Source organism: Berghia stephanieae, chromosome 5, assembly GCF_034508935.2.
Source record: "Berghia stephanieae isolate SIO BIC M18660-M18661 chromosome 5, UCSD_Bste_1.3, whole genome shotgun sequence".
Lineage (NCBI taxonomy): Eukaryota > Metazoa > Mollusca > Gastropoda > Nudibranchia > Aeolidiidae > Berghia > Berghia stephanieae.
In genome coordinates, this window is record NC_088364.1 from 82,110,500 (window position 1) to 82,133,742 (window position 23,243).

The 23,243-nt window shown below is 32.6% G+C and overlaps 2 protein-coding genes across 2 annotated transcripts in view; both read right to left on the minus strand.

Annotated features, from left to right (window-relative positions):
* The window catches only part of LOC144974029 (protein CLEC16A-like), a gene marked incomplete at its 3' end in the record, with an annotated part of 44,381 nt that overhangs the window by 1,403 nt on the left and 19,735 nt on the right, over nt 1–23,243 (minus strand). Inside the window, exons 3-6 of the mRNA XM_078916918.1 lie at nt 5,816–5,949; nt 5,506–5,573; nt 4,395–4,475; nt 2,885–2,899 (exon numbers count right to left, since the gene is read on the minus strand). Coding sequence (XP_078773044.1) covers nt 2,885–2,899; nt 4,395–4,475; nt 5,506–5,573; nt 5,816–5,949 — 298 coding nt within the window. The remainder of the gene's footprint in view (nt 1–2,884; nt 2,900–4,394; nt 4,476–5,505; nt 5,574–5,815; nt 5,950–23,243) is intronic.
* LOC144973820 (protein CLEC16A homolog) lies at nt 7,017–9,457 on the minus strand. The gene is made up of 2 exons (XM_078916713.1): nt 9,256–9,457; nt 7,017–7,146 (listed from the first exon to the last, which is right to left on the minus strand). The coding sequence occupies exons 1-2, from the start codon at nt 9,351–9,353 to the stop codon at nt 7,017–7,019; spliced, it is 228 nt and encodes a 75-aa protein (XP_078772839.1). The 5' UTR covers nt 9,354–9,457.

Consider the following 23,243-nt stretch of genomic DNA (forward strand, 5'->3'; position numbering starts at 1 on the left):
ATCATCATCATCATCATCATTATTATTATTATTATTATTATCATTATCATTATTATTATTATTATTATTATTATTATTATTATTATTATTATTATTATTATTATTATTATCATTATTATTATCATAATTATAATTATAATTATTATTATTATTATTATTATTATTATTATTATTATTATTATTATTATTATTATTATTATTATTATTATTATTATTATTATTATTATTATCATATTTATAATTATTATTATTATTATTATTATCATTATCATTATCATTATTATTATTACTATTATTTTTATTATTATTATTATTATTATTATTATTATTATTATTATTATTATTATTATTATTATTATTATCATTATCATTATTATTATTATTATTATTATTATTATTATTATTATTATTATTATTATTATTATTATTATTATTATTATTATTATTATCATATTTATAATTATTATTATTATTATTATTATTATTATTATCATTATCATTATTATTATTACTATTATTTTATTATTATTATTATTATTATTATTATTATTATTATTATTATTATTATTATTATTATTATCATTATCATTATTATTATTACTATTATTTTTATTATTATTATTATTATATTATTATTATTATTATTATTATTATTATTATTATTATTATTATTATTATTATTATCATATTTATAATTATTATTATTATTATTATTATTATCATTATCATTATTATTATTACTATTATTTTTATTATTATTATTATTATTATTATTATTATTATTATTATTATTATTATTATTATTATCATTATCATTATTATTATTACTATTATTTTTATTATTATTATTATTATTATTATTAATATTATTATTATTATTATTATTATTATTATTATTATAATTATTATTATTATTATTATTACTATTATTATTATTATTATTATTATTATTATTATTATTATTATTATTATTATTATTATTATTATTATTATTATTATTATTATTATCATTTGAATTGAATAATTTGCTAATTTTTAAAATATTGAAAGCCCATCGATGACAGGGTGGGTCATCCACACCCACACCCCATAATCCCCTTAAGACACAGTTGAGAAGTAAAAAGTCAAAGGTCAATCTCAATGCAATGAGGTGAACAAGAAAATACTCCTTGATAATTCAAAATCAATCAGAAATCCAACAATCAAAGTGTATAAATTTCAGTTGCTAAATACATAATGGTGACTTTGTTCATCGGTTTTGGTTTGTTTTTGTTTGTAAAGTATTTGTTTTTTGTTCGTTTCCTTTATTAATATATGACAAAAGAGGCCAAGGAAAAGAGGGTGGTTTGTAAAGAAGAAAATAATTACATAAATAGAACGGTTTCAAAAATGTTTAAAGCATATAAATCTCTCAATGTTCTGTCCGTCCCGTCCTAAATGTTAAATGTTGCTGTTGGCCAGGGACCCCTTGTAAAGAGCTTTAAGCACATTTAGTGGATATTGCGCAATATAAAAGCTCAATTTTTTTTATTTTTTTTTCCTTTTTTTTCTGTTTGGAAACAATTCTTTAACATGGCTTGTTACCACAATCAAAATCAAACTTAATAATTACCTTGACTTGTGAAATTCAATTTCATCATTTTCATCTCAACAAAATATTTTTTTTTTCAAAAGATGCAAAATAGAGAGTATTCAAATGCAGCAAATGATAAAGCATAAGGAACATTGATGATTTAATTTGATTTTTATGTAGAAGTCAGAAAATAATTCAAAACCCTTTTTTTTTTTTTAGAAGAAGACAATTTCGTTCACAATGCTCTAGAATGAAGTGTATAAAGTAGAAACCAAAATCTCTGATATACAAGGGGGTCAACTTTATAGTAAAGGAACACACATCACAGTTGTCATGAAAAGGATGATTTAGAACTTGCCATTTAGACAAAATAAATCCAATCAAATGAAATCAGGACTTTGCAACCCGATGAAGTCATAGCATAATTAAACATATTTCGTTAACCAAAGTAGCAACACATAACCATAGATACCTCCAGAACCAAGAGGTAATGTATAAGAAACACAAGTACCAAAGACAGTGCAACATAACAGCAGCAGCAGTCATGGCAGTGCAATGGATTGTATGCATGGAAATCAGGAGGTGTGCGGTTGTATCCCCAAGCACAGCATGCTGACTTTATTACGATAATTCTTTCCTTATATATTTCACTTTGCTTTTACTGTGTCACACATTAACTTTTATATTGAAATTACTCTTAAGAACTTGTATAACTCCAAGAGGAAAAGATGAAAAACGTGTATCAATTTTCTTTTATTATTATATTATTTACTGTCCAATCTCTAAAACTTTTCCTTTCAGCAGTTCCTTTTAAAAAATGGATACAGATAAATAATTCCAAGATGACTCAGTAAAAAGTCAAGAAAATTTATTTGCAAGTCTTAGGAGCCCTGTTAAGAGACTCGTCTAGACTAAAAACAAAAATTTATGAATCTAAAATCACAAAATGACTTCAGTGTTTTATATAACTATCAAAAATAACAGCTGAAAACTGAAAGAAGCAAATGATAAAAAAAATGAGTAGGTCTATACCATATAGATATGTCAACAATTATTCAAAGTGGTATTAAAGACGTAAACAAAAATCCTGAAATTGATATAATAATAATTTGTTAATCAAGGGAGGGAGGGGAATGCCAACCAATATTAGCATTAAATACCGAATTCCCCCCAAAAAATGTGTAAAATCTTATTCCAGCCCTTTTTGTGGAAATGACAGGGAAGGAAACCCATAACCATGAGGCAGTGTCTTATGTGCAGCAGTATGCCAGGTTAAAAAAAAAAAAAAAAAGCAAACTAGAGTTAACTTACATCCTCGTCATACGACTGTTTTTGAGGAGGGAAATCATAATTATCAATGTAGTATTATATAGTATATTTGCATTAAGGATATAATCAAAAGCATAGTTAATCGTATTTTTGGGGGAGGTAAAATATGACATGGTTGATTGAATTGGAAAACATCTCCAGACAAAAACAAGGAAAGCAAGGAAATTCTATACCAGGGGAAATCTGCAGCCTTATTCAAATCTTTGGGACCATATCCATTTCCATATATATCTTATAATAGTTTTCAATCCTTTACTACTTTAAGCATTTCTACTGTGATAAAAAGTCTTAAAAAGTTACAATTTCCATCCAAAAAAAAAAATTTCTCTCTCTAAAAAGCCTTTCGTATTGATCATAGGGCTGAGGTGGGAATGTTTTTTTCGGGGAGTTTTCATAATCAAAAGAAGAAAAATAAGCTAATTAGTGAGCTCTGGCTCTGCATAAGCTTTCTTATTTCTATTTTATTCTTAGGTTTACAAATATTTTTCATTCATAAAAAGTAGTTTCATGAGGGGAAAAAAATGAGAGAGTGAACACTTGATGAACTATAACATTGCCAGACTAAACAGATAGAAAGATGCTGGGGAAAAAAATCCCCCGAAAAGCTTTGCCTGACAATGGATCTTATGCAAATTCCTATAATTCAAAAAAAGATTTTCATCTTTCAACAGTTTCTGCTTAATTTTTCATTGACACTTCAATAGACAGAATTACTTGTTTAGCAAAGCAATGAAGAAGCAATAATAGGGAATTGCAGGGTAAACTCACACCTGGGGTAATTCTGTACGCTCTTTTTTTTTTTTTTTCATTCTATGGAACAAATCTTGTACTTATATAAAGCTATTGAAACAATACTCGAAAGATTAAGGTCTTTCCATTGATCTTCATTTTGATATTTAATTAAATTGGACATTTCACCTGAGAAAAGACTGTGTAATTAAGAAGACCTCAATACACTTCGACTATGGGAGGGGAAGATGAATAATGAAATCTCATTTAGGTTAACATTAGGTTTTAAAAATCGCATAATATACGGTTAAGCCAAAAAAATCTACTTACATCATACATGACAAAATTCTATAAGATACCAAATACAAAAATGCCTGGTAATTATAATACAGTAAATTGTTATATAGAGCATAATAAATGTAAAAAGACAAATTTAGTTTTTAATTTGATCAAATGATATAAGTATAAGAACAAATTAAAGAAACAAGTTTAAAAAAAAAAAAACCAAAAAATCCTAAAACCAACTTTATTCAATGATTCCCAACTTGGGATTCAACTCATTAAAAATTAAAAAATCAAAAACTTCCAGAATAATGCACCAAAAGAAATTTACAAAATAAAAAAGTATGCATTCCCTGATGGTGAATCGGGGGTGTTCACAAAGTAACAACTGCATTAACAAGATTGACTGACTTCATTGAAATGCCAATTGATGAATACCAACCTAAGTCCAATACAATTTGAAAGTCAATTATTATCTTACCTCGTTGTAAAAGAAGTGAATGGTGTGCTTATTCAGTTTGAGTGACAATGTTTTCAAGAATGAAATGTAATAAGCCATCACCTGTTGAATAATAAAATATTGTTCATCATTTTTATGTACTTTTGGAGCCGTGTGAATCACGGAACTGGAAATTATTCCTGCCTGTAACATAAAACCATCAATATAAATTGCTTTCTATACTTGGGATATAATGCTTGACTAACCACAAAGTGTTTTCCATCATATATAACTTAAAATTCAGCTGCCAAATCATGGGAAAGAGGAGCCAGAAATTATTATGAATGATGACAGTTTCGAAAAAGATCAATTTGTGTGAAGTTTGAGTGTTCTACTGATTTAGCTACATTTAGCTGCAGGACCTTGTCTGAAGAAAGACACTCCGTTTCCTTTATGAAGCCAAATGTACTGATTTAGCTACATTTAGCTGCAGGACCCTAGTCTGAAGAAAGACACTCCGTTTCCCCTATGAAGCCAAATGTGTCTATTGATCATGTTTCTCAAATCACACATTATCACCAATCATATCATCAATGAGGCAATTTCAAACCAACTGAAATCTGATGATTATAATTGTCCTAGTATCACTGTGATGTTACAGGGCCAACTTGTCAAGATAAGTGTCAGAGATGGAAAAAGTTAAGGCTCATGGAGCTGGAGGTTATCCTGACTTCAGAAAATTAAATCAAACTGTAAAAAAAAATGTTCGCTACCTTTTGGATAGGGCACAAGTCTTTTACAAAGTACTTTCTACCAGAGCTAACAGATCCAGCTACCAAATTACTTCTAGGCAGACATGCTTTCTGGCATAAAACCAAGATTTTACTCAAGATCAATACCAGTCCCTTTGTTTTTGAGACAAGCGCTCTATTACTTAAAATATAAAATATTAAGTGATATGAAATAATTATTTCAGAGTCAGTTTGGGATTCCAACAGCAATTAGTGCGCCCTCAAGCTCAAATTTTCATGTGTTTCAAAGGGGCACAGTTACCATTTTTGTTGAGGACTTGAAATAAACTTTTAAGATTTTTCATTTATTTTTTAAATATTTTTTTTAATTCATCATTTGAAAATACAATGTTAATACAAACCTCCTCATCAGAAAAATCAAATTTGTGGATTATGATAGAGTTGATGTGATTGTTGGAAAGCAAGTAATCTGAAACAAAAGACAAAAGAATTATATTTCATAAAATAAAAAACAAAAATATATGATAATGTCAGATAGTATATATTATACATTATTTCACTGGCACATTTCATTCTCTATCTTATCATATCTTTTTGTCAGATCCCTTAAAGCTACTTACTTGTACAATTACATTTCTATAATGATATCAAGCTTTATTGTGAGAGATAGAATGATAAAGTTAATCGATTTAAAAAATCAAAGATACTCACAAAGAGATGTTTCATTGCTTATATTTTCAAATAAAATGTTCAAGGTCTGTAGCAGCTGAACACAGATGAAGCGACCAAAGCGTTGCTGGAGATATCGCAAGAAAAAAGACAGCATGTTCTTCTCAAGAAAGAAGCTGAAAATAGAAAAATTCCATGAATAAACATCACTCTTATTTCAGAAAATAAAAAATGGAAAAGAACTTACTATCATTTCTTATCCAACTTGCTATGAGGAAAATTGATGTAGAGTGAATGAATGTTTTAGTCAGTCAAGGTTCAGTCAGACATATATCTCATTAAGTCATTTATTAAAATTTTCAGTAATTTCCCCACATAATCTTTATACACTTGTGCCCGTCAGCTCAAAGCGGTGTTATGTTGGATTTGGAACTCAGAGAAAATCAGTTTTGAAGTGGAAATGGTCAAAATGATCAAAATTTAGTGTTTGGCAGTTTCAGAAACTGTAATCGTTTACATAAAAACATTGTAACACAAATTTTGCATAAAAGTTAAGAAGAATGTTCATAAAAATGTTAATTTTATTTAAATTATTTCATTTATTATTCAATTTATTGCCAACACCCTAAAAAAGTAAAAATTATCATTTAAAAAAGCAGTTTTATACCTATTACGGTCATAATATTAGTGTTTGATTAATTTAAAGGCATCTTATACATAATAATAAATAACAAAAAAGTAATGGTTGGATTATTTTTTAAATGTGTAAGCACATAATTTTAATGTATATTCTAAGCTCATATGAAAGTTTATTACTCTCATCAAATTTTAAATGCACATATCCAAGGATTTACGTTTGCCCACTGAATGTGCGTGAAAAAAACTGCCACAACTTCAATGTTGATTTTCTCAAAACTTGGATTTTACAGTCTCCTTACTTCAAACGTTCATATCTCAGCAACGAATTTTCAGAATTTAATATATTTGGTGTCAAATTTTCAGCACAAAATAAGCTTTGCTTAGATACTAAACTTGAAAAAGCTGACTTAATGCTGTTTGAGCTAGCAATCACATTTGTGATCAGTAACCGGAGACAGAAAGAACTCTACAAATACAACAAGTAACATCATTTGACTCTGGAGTCAATTAATATACGGACTCAAATTTTGAAAATAGGTTCAATTCAGTTTGTAATATTTAACTTAAATATTTACTTAACACGACAAATACAACAAAGACTTACTCAAAAAACACTGCTGTCATTTTGATCTCCCCAAATGAGAATTTCTGAAATTGACCTGAGAGTCTCTACCAAGAGAGCTCTGTTCTGTTCTGTAACTGTTTGGTTCTTGCACAGGAGGTTGTAAAGAAACCTGGAAAAGGAAAATACAACAAAACCAAAGATTGGTTGTTAAAATAAATGAGATTACCAAAAAGTGATTTTAACAGAGACAGATTAAATTCATATCCATGGGATGCAACACTGGAACGTGCCCTCTCTAGCTAAAACCTCCCAATTTGGCGATGGAGACCACAGCATTATTTTTGGCACAGCAGATGTCAAACAGACAACAGACCACTCATTCTTTTTTGGTTATTTCATTGGGTGAACATAGATTCATTAAGGGTTATAGAGCTTTCACTGTAATGATTCCAATAAATAAATAGTCCAAGCCGGTATAGGGGACGCCGCTTATTGGAACAACCACTTTATTGGGACGATTCCTTGGAAACGGAATTTTTTCTATATAAAAGTCATACCCTGTCCAATTCTCAGCCTCTTAATGGGAACAAAATTTGACAATGACCATCCCATTTCGTTGCCTACAAACATTCAAAACAATGGTTCATAAAATGCAAATTAGTCTTAACGGTACAGTCAACCATGTGTGTGGTCATACTGTTCATCACAGATGTGTGAACAATAGAATTTAATTGTATCCCCTGTTAGTGTCTATTGACTGCCATTGTTATGTTCATGTTCACAATGCTAATTTCTCATGACAAAGGTGTGATGGATAATGAATGATGGCCTTGTTCGAGGCTGTCACCACCAAATGGTTTGTTTGTTCAATGAGACGAATAGCCGCCACTTAATTGGGACGCCACTTAATTGGGAAGATTTATCGGGAACCAAGCCATCCCAATAAACCAGCTTGGAATGTATGATGTATAAATCTATTTTTCAACCAAACATTTCTTGGCGAATCAGGGTTCAAATCCTGTCAACACAACTTTTTTTTAAACTTGTCCTCTATAGTTATATCATGTTGCAAATGTTATTCCCCCCCCCCCCCCCCCATCCCAGAAAATCTGCATGGGGCAGTAGTGTCATTTTACTGTCATTATTTTCTTACTGTGTTATGCTGATCAATGTCAGTAGAAAAGCTCATGATCTGAATGTTGAAGCAGTTGGATATAAATTTCTGAAAATAATTTTTCGTAGAAATAGCCGGCCAATAAATATAAGATAGGGTAAGATAAACTTATTAATTCTCTCTCTCTCTCTCTCTCTCTCTCTCTCTCTCTCTCTCTCTCTCTCTCTCTCTCTCTCTCTCTCTATCTATCTATCTATCTATCTCCCAAGTTGAAATTAGGAAATTATGGTGTCTTGCAAGAGCTAGATTAGAATAGGTTACACAGTCCTTTCTCGTCGCATTAATAAATCCCACTCGTCCACATGTATATTCGATTATCAGTTATCGGAGGGGGGTAGAAACAGACCAGCTGTTTTTCTGCAAGTTCCTAGCACTGACTTTGCCTTGTTATTTAATCTTATCTATTATTTTCTATTATTATATATATCAATTTAAAGGATGGGGGGGGGGGGTTCGGAAGGGGGTTCAGTTTTTTGGGGGTTTTTTCAATGGGACTTTTGCCCTTCACTGCTAGGAACTTGTGGAAAGATCCCAACAGACCAAATAATCAGAGCGAAAACAAATCTAGAAATAGAAAAGGAGCGGTGACGTGTTTGTGTATGGTGTGTGTGAGTGAGAGAGAGAGAGAGAGTGAGAGTGAGAGAGAGAGTGAGAGAGAGAGAAAGAGAGAGAGAGAGAGAATGTGTGTGGTAAGAGTGTGTGAGAGTTAGAGGAGGGAGGGAGAGAGAGAGAGAGAGAGAGAGAGAGGAGAGAGAGAGGGGGGGGGAGAGAGAGAGATAGGGGGAGGGATATCATCATCGTCACAATAAATGTAAAAAAAAAAAATACCTAACCACAAATGAATAATGCCACATCACTGACCACTGTCATCACACACGGTTAGAGAATTCCTAAATTTTGTTATTAATTTGCTTACTTTATCCACACAGAAAAATACATTCCAAACTAGACAGTCACTAAAGGATGTAACGACCACTTACAGTTTGTAGAGTATAGAATTATCAAAAGTCAAAAGCTAAGACAAAGACTCAGACATCGAGGAGAGGACGTAATGTGTTAGAGTGAGAGTAGAGACAGAGACGAGAGGAGAGACACTAAACTCACTTCAGATGTTCCAGGGAATGAGGATTTTTTGGTCTCCATATTGATCCCGACAACCAGCTTTTAGGTTTAGAGAACATTTTCGGATAATGTTTTGGCATCCAAATCACAATAATAAATTCAAGGGGTTAATTTGAGGAAAGTTTCATCTCTTTTCTCCATTGTAGAACATAATTTGCGATGTTTCATCTGCCATATTATTATTTTTTCATGACTCCGGAAGTACTTCGAGTCAATTCAAATTCAACTTCGGTCAATGTTTCCATCGTGTGATAGTAGAAAGGTCATCAACTAAGGGAGACAATCTCCAAATTGTCCACGCCTACTCTCATATCGTGAACGACGTGCCACAAATTTTCAGGTCTGATAATCAAAATTGTAATGGGCTCATTGTTGAAAAGGTGAAACTCTCAACCCAGACGCAAAATATCCTCCATTACAGCAATATTTATTTAAGCGCGTTCGGTTATCAGCAGACCCGCAAAAACGTGCACGTGATCGTGGAACAGGTGGAAACAATTAATTGTTAATTGATGATTGATTACATTTTAATGTTAATAAAACTAGAAAAGGAGAAGAGAGAGAGAGAGAGAGAGAGAGAGAGAGAGAGAGAGAGAGAGAGAGAGAGACTATGACTCATATAAAAGGAGACAATACAAAGCTAACAACGTTTCGGCGTTTGGTTTTCTTCGGGTCCACACAAAATACGCAGATAATGACGAGAGAAGAAAAAAAAATTACATAATGAAGTCACAATTGGATTCAATAGTCTGATGTCACGTCGCCCAGCAACGGCGGCCGTCGTGGTTCGATACAAAGAAAATCGGTACTTTTTATTCTTCATTCTGGCTAAAACGTTTCATATGTCTTGTGATCAGAATGTGTAAGAGTCAAAACATGATCAGATTTATGGGGTTTTTTTTTCCTTTGGATACGCTTTTATGCTCGTCGGAGAAATATTTCATAAGGGCGTCCGTATGTGTGTGTGTGTGTGTGTGTGTGTGTGTGTGACCCATCGTCTCAAAACGGTATTATGTCGGAACGAACCATATGCTTAAAATCCGGATTTAATGTTAAACTGGTCAAAATATAAACTGTTGGCATTAACATCCTAAAATAGTGTATCCATTCTCCTCAATAAATCGTTATAAACTCAACACAGGTCTGATATGTCTGGCCATAAATTAAATTTTTAACATCTTAACCAACCGACATAATACTGTTTTGAGGCGAAAGGTCATATATATATATATATATATATATATATATATATATATTATATATAATATATATATATATAATATATATATAATATATATATATATATATACATGTATATTTCATACATATACACATATTCTCATATTCTTATATATACTACGGCGTCACTTATGAAAACAAGACATGGGACTGGCTAAAAACCTTTCTTGTTTTTTTTCCAAAACGAAAATCTACTACTAAAGCCATCTCTCTTCGGGTTCTATTTTCGGGTGACAAAGTATGAAATGAAGTGTGAGCGATGGTCAACGCGATTCGTAATAGATAGTATGCACTTGGCTAAGAAGCTCATAACAGTGCCATCCGGAAGTATAACGGACCAACACACAAAACTGATCCATGATCGTTTATAGATAGTATGCACTTGGCTAAGAAGCTCATAACATTGCCATCCGGAAGTATAACGGACTAACACACAAAACTGATCCATGATCGTTTATAGATAGCATGCACTTGGCTAAGATGCTCATAACATTGCCATCCGGAAGTATAACGGACCAACACACAAAACTGTGTGTATCCATGAACGTTTATAGTCGGGATAATACAGTACAGTGAGCATTACTCACAAACGCGGATGGCTAAAATATAACAACAAAGACCTGAATGACGTCATCTTCGAACTATCTATAAAGCAAGCAGTCATTAGCACTTTTAATTCTGAATTTTTGTTTCCAATTGATGCTATGCGTATAGGTAAAAGACTCGTCTGTCCCCCAGATCAATCAACATACAACGTACCTACCAACATATAAAACTAAGTGTAACATTAAATATCTTTCGTCGGTTATAGGGGGATTAGTTGGAACTAATCCCCAACTGACGATCTGAAAGCAATAAGGAGCCAAGTGACGTCAGCTTCTTCATTCTATGACCAAACATAAATCCCTACCGATAAAGCTGATCCAATATATGGAATCTTGTAAGACAAAAATGTAACATCGCGAAGGCCAAAGCATTGATAAGAGAAAGTACTTAAAAGAAATTATAGAAATGAAATTCGCGTTAATGACATCCTTAACAAACCTCTCTCCCCATCCTCAATATCTCTCTGTCTCTCTTTCACACCCACAAACATACGCGCCGCACACACACACACACACACACACACACACACACACCACCACACATGCACGCGTGCATTCAAGTCATACACGGCCACTCAATAAATAGATAGTTCGAAGATGACGTCACTCAGGTCTTTGTTATTGCCATCCGGGTTTATGAACTGTATTAACCCGACTATAAACGTTCATGGATATGAACTTACATTTATACTTCCGGATGAGCTTCTTAGCCAAGCGCATACTATCTATAGATAGTATGCACTTAGCTAAGAAGTTCACAACATTTTCATCCGGAAGTAAAACTGGCCAACACACAAAACTGTGTGTAACCTTGAAGGATTATAGTCTGGTTAATACAGTTTAGTGAGAATTACTCATAAACGCGGATGGCAAAAAAACAAAACAAAACAATAACAAAGACATTAGTGACGTCATCTTCGAACTATCTATACGCCGCATTTGCAACCGGATGCAAATCCAGAGACCCGTGTTGTGTCACGTCCTCCCTCCAGTCACTTGAATGGAAACCACTGAAAAACCGGCGCAATGTATGAGTTTGACATATTTACTACCTTACACAAAACCACCAACGACCAAACGTACCCCCCATCATCCCAAACTACATAAAAAGCAAAGCAGATAGGTCCGCTACACGTAGATACACTACATCACAATACATACAACCATTTTCAAGAATAGACACACAAACACAGCTTTCTTTTTTTTTTTTCCACGAATAAATGACTGGAATGTCCTGCACCGGACATCACTTCACTTACTTCACTTAGGCCGCCCCTTGGGGCGCCCAACATGAGCCACAAGACTTCGCCATTCTGTCCTGTCCTCCATAAGCGTACGCAGCTCCCGGGTGTTGTCCATTCCTGTGTCATCTAGCAGACAGTCAATGTAAATTTTATTCTGCCCGCCTCTGCTTCTGGTTCTCTCAGGTGGTTCCCATAGCACAAGACCGGACATAACGGACGTTGAATGCTTGGAAACGTTCAAAACAGCTTTGAATGCACTAGCTCGTCAAAGTAATCTGTGACTGTTCCCTGTTTTGATTGGACTGTACTGTAACTGAACATTTGCAGTGGTGGGAACGTGGGGCCTTTTTATAAATACATGCCATTGAAGATTGAAAATCAACATCATCATCATCATCATCATCATCATCATCATCATCACCGTTATTATTATGATTATTATTATTATTATTATATTATTATTATTATTATTATTATTATTATTATTATTATTATTATTATTATTATTATTATTATTATTATTATTATTATTGTTATTATTGTTATTATTATTGTTATTATTGTTATTATTATTTATTATTATTATTATTATTATTATTATTATTATTATTATTATTATTATTATTATTGTTATTATTGTTATTATTATTATTATTTATTATTATTATTATTATTATTATATTTATTATTATTATATTATTATTATTATTATTATTATTATCATTATTATCATTATTATCACCATCATCATCCACCTCCATCACCACCACCACTACCATCATCATCATCATCATCATCATCATCATCATCATTATCATCATTGTTATTATTAATTTATTCATTTGGCGCAATCACTTTCTGCTTACTCAGCAAGTTGTCATTTCGCGATTAGTTATATAACGGTTATAATATGACTCTGGTTTAATCCACCTAGAGGATGTTGTGAGTATTTTTACCTAAATGCATAGCACCAAAAGCAAACTTAACGAGTGTGTGTTGGAGGAAAACGCTTCATGTTCAGAAATACATACCAGTTTAGCATTTTAAAGCCAAATTCTGATGTTTGGCATTGATCACAGAGTTCTGTGGCATTGATTTAATTATTGAGGTAATTCGAATGAGGATACTTATCAATAAATTGTCATTCAATTTTGATATTGTTACAGTGAATATATCTAATCAGCCGGATGGTGAAAAGTTTTCCCATACATCTGACCATAACTTCATGAAAAATCACCCGATTTACTTCAAATAAAGATTAAAGTTAAAGTGCTCTGGGGAGCATATTCTTTCAGAAAATGGAAAAAAAAATGCAAATCCAAAATTTTCACCTTCCGACTGATTATGTCATGCATGTGGCGTTCTCTTAACAACCCCCCCCCCCCCCCCCCTTTTTCCCCAAAAAAAAAACCAAACAAAAAAAAAAAAACAAAAAAAAAAAAACAAACAAAGCAGCAACAAAACAAAACAAAACAAAAAAAAAACATAAAAAGTTTGCTTGATACTTTAAAAAATAAAGTTATCTGGCAATACCTAATGACATTAGACGAAAGACAACTCCGAGAGAAAGATCGAAACTGAAAATTCTCGCCCATTTCATTGAAATAAAAAAAGTAAACGAAAATGGCTGCCGAGGGTGAAAACGTGACGGAAAAACAGTTCGTTGCAAAACGAACAAAATGCAGATCAGCAGACTTCAAGCATATATACGATTGAAAGTAAATTAATAGTATTTTGTAGAGATAATATTTGTAACACTCTGACTCTTGATACATTCATCCGCAATGAGCGTTCATGATGATGAAGTAGAAGTTGATGTGGCAAGAAAAAAAATCATTGTGATGCCCCGATGTTCAATATGGAATAGAATCGTGTGGGAATTTTTTTTTAATGTGCACGAGGCGTGCTTAATAAACGGATTCAAATTTTGTGTGTGTGTGTGTGTGTGTGAATTGTATGTTCACTTGATTGCTCATACTCATACTCATAATAATAGCAAAATTACTCAATAAAGTGTCATGAGATGATGATACCTACACCGGACAGGGTCACATCGCAGGCTTCGTACTGCCATTGACTCATCATTAAAGTTAAAGTAATAACTTCCATATACAGGCGCTACTGAAGGGAGGCCTTCCGAAAGCTCCTACATCCCCAGTGCCAGTATTAAGTATTCTTTTTTTTATATAATGTTCTAGTTATCTAGTTCAAGTTCTAGTAGGGGCAGGGGTTTGGGAGGGGAAACTTTTTTGTAATGTTCTAGTTCTAGGAGGGGGGGAGACTTAAAAAGAAAAATCCCCCCAACCAAACCCCCTACTAGAACATTATAAACAAAAAGAAAAGAATAGGTGGGGATGTAATGTAACGGCTGTAGGAGCTTTCGGAAGGCCTCTTAGACCCGTGATTATACATCAAATGTCGACTATCCACTGGGTTCCTACCACCAGTAGATCACTCCTAAACAATGAAGAAAAATACATTTTAGTTTTAGTTATCGTCAGTGACATCAGCCATCTATCTATTTGAAGATCAAGTTTAATGGTTCTAATTGCAGGTTATTGCAGAGAGCAGATAGGTTATTTTGTAGAAAGTAGTCCCTGTTGAACGGAGTAATTTTTACTGTTACTGATATTTCGTGTTAGCTAGATTAATGTTGATGAAGAGAAATAACAGCCAATTTTTGTATCGTAGTGTTTTTATGCACCTCCGCTGACGGTGTATCTTAATGGATCGTTTTTATACTCCTCCGTCACACATGCGCATCCCACCCAATTTCATCAGCGATATTGTGTTTCTGTATTTGGCACATGCGAAAGTTATATCTGTAGGATGTTTTTGTTAATAAATTTATATAAAATATAATAATAATAATGTAAAAAATCGAAATATAAAACCAGAAAACAGAAGTTGCATTGAAGTTGAAGGTAAAATATGTTTTAGAAAAAGCTTATTAAATGTGATGAACAGTCAGGTGGCTCCGTAGCGCAATGGATAAGCTGTTAGACTCTAACCTTGAAAGTACCGGGTTCGATTCCCTTTGTAGATTAAAAATTTAAAAAAAAAAATTTACTTTATTTTTGTTTGCTTTTTTTTTCTTGCTTTTTTTTTTTCAAAACTTTTTATCATGTTTTTAACAACTTCGATTTTAGTTTTCTAAAATTATTTATTTATTTGAGATCAGTATTTGTGTGCCATGTATCTTTTTACATTTGATTTTAAACATTATTGTTATTATTCTTTTATTTATATATATATATATATATAATATATATATATATATATATATATATATTATATATATATATATATATATATATATATATATATATATATATATATATATAATATATATATATATATATATATTGAATCGTGTTTGATACAAATATGGTACGAAAAGTGCTCGACATGTAGTAATGGAGCGAATTATTATTTAAAATATTTACCACAATGTTTGGGGCAGTCTACATCGATGTTTCAGGCTTAATTTGCCATCTTCAGGACTCTGAAGATGGCAAATTAAGCCTGAAACATCGATGTAGACTGCCCCAAACATTGTGGTAAATATTTTAAATAATATATATATATTATATATATATATATATATTATATATATATATATATATATATGTATTAATACCGGATAGGGAGACTTTTGGTACCCCTATTAGTTCATTTTACAGTACTTTACCAATAGGGAGACCAAAATCCGGTCCCCCTATTGATTTGACCTCTAGCACATTCACTTTTCTATTTTTAGTTAAGGTTGTCAACCAACCGTCAAGGATATATAATTGTAAATCATAGTATTGAAGTTATTTGTTAAACACCACAGTAAGAAGAGTTATGCCTAAATTTTCACGTTGGTCAATAAGGTGACCGCCTGAAAAAGTACAATAGGGGTACCAGTGTTTTCATCGATATATTTCAATAGTGAGGCAATATATCTTTCCGAATTTTCTCTAAAATTCTAGAGCATTATATGGATTTTTATTAGTAATGAAAACTAATATAAAATTGTGTGAAAGTTGATGAACTGAGGAATGAACAAGATATACGAATTATAATCTATTTTTAGAAACAGATTTATCGAATCTTGGTCCGGATTCTTATCTTGGTGACAAGAGACAAGCAAAACATAGTAACTCTTTTTTTCGTGAAACGTATGTTTAGTCAATTTCGCGCATAAAGAGGCACTCGGCACTCACTCACTCTGCAAGTCGGTAGTAGGTGGTTATCAGTTATCAGCTCGGCCTTTAGTTCTTAGTCAAACGCTTCATCAAACCCATTATTGAGTAGCATGTTGATGCCTGATGCCAGTTGAAGCCATCTCGACGTCGTGAAATGGAGCATCTTCTGTCATAGCAGTAGAATCGTCAGATGCCGCATTTAAATCCTCCATTCCAGTCGTTGCTGTTGCCATATCGATCTTCGAAATGATTTGGTCTAGACGTCAAGTTGATCGTTCTATGTCTGAAGAGATTTTAAAGTGCAATACCTAACATTATAACTTGATCTACAAAAGAGTCTTTTTAAATGAACGCTGTGTTTCTATATTTTTCAAGAACCAAGGATATCTGATAACCACTGACTACTGACTTACAAAGAGAGTGGCCGACGGACGTCCTCTCTATAGCCGCAAGATTTTTTTCGTCACTTGCTGAGTTCCAAACTAGACGTCTATGGCATCGTGGGGTAAATTGATGCTGGAGGCATCATTGAAGAGACACCGAGATAATTATAATGGTAAGTTATTGGCCATTCTTATTACATCACAGTTGATTTAAGATTTTCAATAGGGTAGACATCACACACCGATTGATGATTGTCACTTGTCAGTCAGTCATTTGGAAGTGGAGTCAGATAATTCGGGAACTTCTGTAGACTGTAGATTCACACTAGTGAGTAAGATCTGTCGTTTACTACTAATACTACTACTACTTACCACTACTACTTTTAGTTTTAGCGCTATCCAACTCAACACTTCTCGTGTTTATTTTATTTTGGCAAAACTAGAATGGATTTTTGAAAAGAATATAAAATAATTTAAACTTAAACCTGTCTTTGCATCTTGCTTTATGCATACAGTATGCCATATCACAGCCATCACAAAATCATAGTTTAATGTTGAGAATATGCTATTTCTTTTGTAACTTCAGATCAGAGAGATTTGAGCTTTAAAAATCCTGAAAAAATGTCTTGCTGTCAATCCAGACAACCCTTTTGATGTGATCTATGATGTTAATGGTAAGAATGTAATTTGATGAGGAAATGAATAACATTGAGGTACACAATAGTTTGCTTTTTTTTTTTTTTTTTTGAGTCATGATGTGTAATACTATTACAGTCCACTCGGATAATTGCAACTCATTTAATCGCAACTTTCGGTTAATCACAATATTTCCTAAGCAATGGAAATAATTCTATATAAAAGTCACTGGTTAATTGCAACAAACTTCGGTTTTTTAAAAAGTGGTAAATTCAAGAATCAAACAGTATATCATGATTAAATTTCATCATGGATGAAATCGTGACAGGTTGAAGAATCGAGAGTGAGCAGGATTTAATGCTACAGTAGTGTGTCACCACTCTGTTAGAGTCGAAAGAGGGCGGGGCTCTGCAGTATGGGTTTGTGACGTCATCGGTGGCCATTAAATAGAAGAGGGGTGGGGCTGGTCATAATCTTGACAACAGGTTATAAATGACAGTTATAAGAGAGACTGAGCGATATCCTTTGTTTTAGGATTAACAACTGTGCATTGTGACCAATGAGTTTGGTGAGAGCTTATTGTCTCTCATTAAGGCTAATCTCTTTAACTCTGACAAATGTTGAATTGTTGAGAAAAAAGATTGAAACTTCTTCCAATCTGAATAAGATATCGGCTTGCTTCATAGCTGCTTTTGGTTGACAAATCTACACGGGGCTGCCATATGGTTTTTGTTTCAATCAAATTGCTCTATATGTGGTTGACTAAGAATATTATTTACTGGTTTGAGTTGACAATAAATGTGTAAAATGTTGAAATAGTGGACAGGAAACTGAATTTCGGTTAATCCAACATTTTCGATGATCCCAAGGTATTGCGATTATCCTAAGTGGACTGTACCTGAATCTTGAACGAAAAACTATCATATGGATATGATTATAGACAGATTGGTTTCTGGAATTATATTTCCGTCCTCCCTTGCCAACTCTGACGTTCTTGAAATTTAAAGAGAAATAGCCAGAAGGTTTGGACTTAATTTTCTTTTTTTTCCAAAGGACAATAGTCATAAGGTAAATAATTTTTAAAAAATCCTTTTACAGCATAGATGGCATGATTTTTTGTTTAAGAGTTTAGAGAAAAACTTGCACATGATAGTCTTCAGCTTTTTTTGTTGTTTTTATTTTCTATATAGACTCCAACTCAGAGCCTGAAAGTGATGCAGAACAAAGTTCCATATCACATGATTCATTTGTGGTAAGTATGTACATTAAAATAAAATCATAACATTTGTATAGCGTTTATCCACAGTTGGCACCATGCTCAAAATGCTTCACATCACCATATTTTGTGGTGGACAAAACACATTTGCCACAAAAGATGAGACCTGCAGTCTGTTAGGCGCAATACAATATTTCAGGACAAGGACAACACTGTTTTACACAGTGAGATCTCCTAGTTTTTTGTTGTTAAAAATTTTTCTTTGCAGTGGACTTCGCCAACAATAACACTATTTTAAACCTTCCTCGTTATATTTTGAAGTGATATTCATTGATGAGCCATTCACATATGAAGTCGTTTGTTTTTTATTTGACAAAATGTGAAAATGATGCGTTTCCAGGAAAAATTAAAATAGCTTCTGTTGGGATTATACTTTTGATCTCGCATTTTGTCCAATTTCTCTTGCATCGTAATGTTTATCAACTTTTTTTTGTTAACTATATTGCAGTTGCAAGGTTAGGAAGTTCATATTGTTGCAATGACAACCGTTTATATGTCCAGAATCGTAGTGATATAAAAAATTGTTTTGTAGTTGTTGGTCCTGGTGTGGATTTAAAGAGTTGGTTTAAAAACGGTTTTACTGAAACCCTGGTTGGTGTATCTATATTTATCCAAGCACAGTTGAACATATTAAATACTTAGACAATATGTCTGCCTTTCTCAACTCTTTTTTATTATACTTGCATTATTAACCAGCTAATTGTTTAGTTGGATTATTAAACAATGGCTCTCATGTTTATTGTCAACATGAATAAATTGATTGATCTGTCATCTTTTCCACAAAATATACAGGGTCCCGATTTTGTTGCTGACTCCGAGTCTGATTCCTCTACGTACTCTGTGAGGTACCAATGCTGAGTACATCATTGTCTCTGGAACCTAGTGCTCATTCCCCAACTCAGTCAGAGCCTATCCACAACTATCACAGACTGAACCTCGTTGCCAGTCTGGGACCCAGGTTCAACCGAATGCTATACACTTGCAAACCAACGTGTTACGTGCAATGGTTAGTCATTTTTTTGTCTTCTTCTCCTTTGATATTTGTGGGATCAATTTTAATTTACCATTCCTTTTAAAAGAAAACTTCCACCCCCTCCATGGTGCTGCATTTGTGTTATTGCATTTTTTTCTGTTTTTGGCAGTGCTGCGTCGCAAAATACGCTACCATTTACATAACAAGCACAAATCCAAATTTGATAGGGTGGACATCTTAGAATCTGAAACCCAATGTGTGAGTGATATCAGTGAAACCAGCCATAAAAATGTTCATGTTTATTTTATTGGGGTTTTTTTTTGTCTGTAATAGACTTAAATTGCTTGTATTGTAAGTGTTAAAATGGTTTTTTTTTTTTGTTACAACCCATCTATATATTAAAACTGTTTCTTTGTATTTCTATGATGCTTAAGGCTTTTTTTCACAGACCAGCTGGAAACTTTAACGAGAATCAGAGTAGATAACATTTTTTATTAATCTTGCAACCTAAACAGTATATGATGATTGGGAAGCATTTAAAGAAAAGCACATTTTCTTTTTAATTGTCGGTACTAAAATTATACTTTGATAATGTCTGCTGTGCTACAAACCCTTTTGACTTCCAGGTTCAATATTTTTCTTTATTCTAAAATTCTTGGGTGTCCTTTCAATGACAACTGAGTCATTAAAATTCAGCTCACAACATGATGTGTGTAGATTATGATGAAAACATATGTTCGAGTTGAGAAGCAGTGTTCACGAACTTGCTGATCGTTTTTACTAGCATTTATTTTCCTAACTTACTGTGTCAATTAACAAAGGCAAGACTCAAATATTTTCTATCTGAACAGTGTGTTTGTTATTGAAATATTTCCGGCATATACATGTCATATTTCATTCCCACAAATATAAATCAGGATTTAAGTTGTCTGGGCATCAGCATCGTTCAGGCAGTTGGGGGGGAAGTCTTTAAGGAATTAATGAAGCTGATGCTCAACCGGTCTGGAGGACGTTTGATTGATGTCGGCTGTTTGTTCTGCCAGCGGTGATGTTTTCTCACTCCCTCAATGACAAACGAAAGTCATTGTTATGACTATGAACTATAGTCTATTATTACTTTTGTTACTATATTAATTGTTACTTATTGCCGCTACTGTTATTATTATTATTATTATTATTATATTATTATTATTATTATTTTTATTATTATTATTATTATGATATTGCCTTCATTGCATTCTATTACTATTATTGATATAATTAATTTCTGTTGTTGTAAATAATTTATGTGAATTGAATTTTGTCGATTGGCCAAGGGCCTACAATAAACTTAAATGAAATGTTAGTCTTTGGATTGGACTTGGGTCTATTCTTGATTGCTTTTCCGCCTGGGTCGAGTGAAGCATTTGGAGTAAATTTTGTTGCTCAACGTAAAAAACATGACGCTTACCATTCCGCTGATACTGATCCCTCCAAGGGGTGGTTGGGGAAAAACTAAAATTCTTTAGACATTTTGCTTAAATTTGTCAAAAAATAATGTTTTACATCAATGAGATGATTTATGACCAAAATGTGCCGCGAGTGCCGCAAAAACCCTCATAACAGCAAAAAAAAAAATATAATCCCTTTTGAACATTTTCTTTCAGAATTTATTGTCACAAACAAGGAAAAGAAAACCAGTCCTTGTCGGAGGTCACATGGCGTGGACGCACTGTCCCTGTCAAAGGGGAGGCTGTTCGGCTATTTCTTCTCAACATGCAAGATTCTAATACAGAGTTAGAGTCCCACAGAGAATATACGCAGTCGTTTGTCTATCTATGAGAATTCCTTAAACAATGCATTGATGCTCAACAACATGAGAGATGCTTACAAGATGATCAGGTAGCGCTTTCATATTTAATATCAAAATTGTTTTTTGTTTAAGACTTATGCTTTATTTTAATTTTTTATTTTTTTTTTTTAATTCGAATTTCATATCATTTCTAATTTGTAGATTTTCAGAGTTCCCTGCTAATTTTGACTTTTGCTGACTTTAAAAAATGAAATTACTTAATACATATACTCATGACTGAGATTTATAATGAAAGATCTCTCTTAGCTTCTACACAATAATTTTATTTTTCTACCACATTATTGTGGAAAGTTTTACTGTTACAAAAACTTTCCAGAAATAGCCCTGATTACTGATTTGATTAGAAATGGAATTTCACTGTTTATTAACTTAAGTTGTTCGTATCACTGGAATGCTAGACATAGCTAGGATCATTGATTTCCCTGACCAATGACTATAATTATTTTCGATTTCCCAAACACAGGTATTCAAAGCTTCAATGAAAGGACAGACAGTTGAGGGCAAGATATCTAACAACCACTTCCTCTACTCGTATCTGATGTACCTTCGCCTCACAACAACGGTAGAAAGAAATTTACTGTTGATTGAGACCCTAATAGAGAATTTGCCAGAGAATCGACCACGTGAAGATGCAAGATCACCAAACCCAGGATTTGGTCAGGCTTTACGATATCATTATCCAGGTAAATTCAAAGATATTAGTTATGGCCCTTGTATTACCATGGATTGGTTTGTTTGTTTCATTATTTTTGCTTTTTATTCTTTTTTTTTGGAAGTGTTATAACATTATTTTTTATTTACGGAATTAGTATGTTATAAACGTTCTGTATATTTTCTCATTGGAAAGAATTAAAAGTACATGTCTTTTTACTGGAGTTCAACACCCAGAAAGGGGTCGGTCAATTTATTGGCATAAAAATTCTGTACATTTTTGTCTCTCTCTTGAATTGGCAACCCTGCACTGGCAAAGGAACCAGATCAGTCCAGGTGAATCGAGATTTTATTTCTGACTTCTCTCTTTGCCTAACCCCTTGTCTCAGCAGTGTTGGGTAGCTGAGTTTGTTTAGATCTGATTGAAAGTATTGGATCAACTATTGTCCTATCCAAAAGGTAGCAAGCAATTTCTACGTCTATTTACCGCTACAAAACCGGCTAAACTCCAGCTCACTTTTTACAATTACAGACCACAAACCGAAGTGATTTATTCAATGATTTTTAGTTTCGATTTATTCATTTTTATCTTTTTGTTTTAAAATTTCAGAACCTGGAAGATATACCAGGTCTTCATGGTTAGAAGAGGATCCAAGTTTTGAGTCTGAGATTCAAGCAATGTAATCGGGTACAAAGCTTTTAGGTAAGGACCTCACCAAGTTTTAGCTGTGGTTGCTTGTGTATTCATTGGCTTGATAAATCTCAAGGAATAAGAAGACTATCATGGAGTTGACTATTATTTGATTCCCTTGTACTTAAAGTAAAAAGGGGGGCATATGATACAATTGTAGACAATTTTATTAAACCTACGATTCCCTCAAATTTTTTTCTTTTAAAATGGGAAGGAATTTTACCATTATT

Bases quoted from the DNA above. Each gene is read 5' to 3' on its own strand.
- LOC144973820 (XM_078916713.1), bottom strand. From the start codon at position 9,353: ATGCCAAAACATTATCCGAAAATGTTCTCTAAACCTAAAAGCTGGTTG. The intron at 7,147-9,255 runs GTGAGTTTAGTG...TTCCTTTTCCAG, and splicing joins CATTCCCTGGAACATCTGAA to GTTTCTTTACAACCTCCTGT.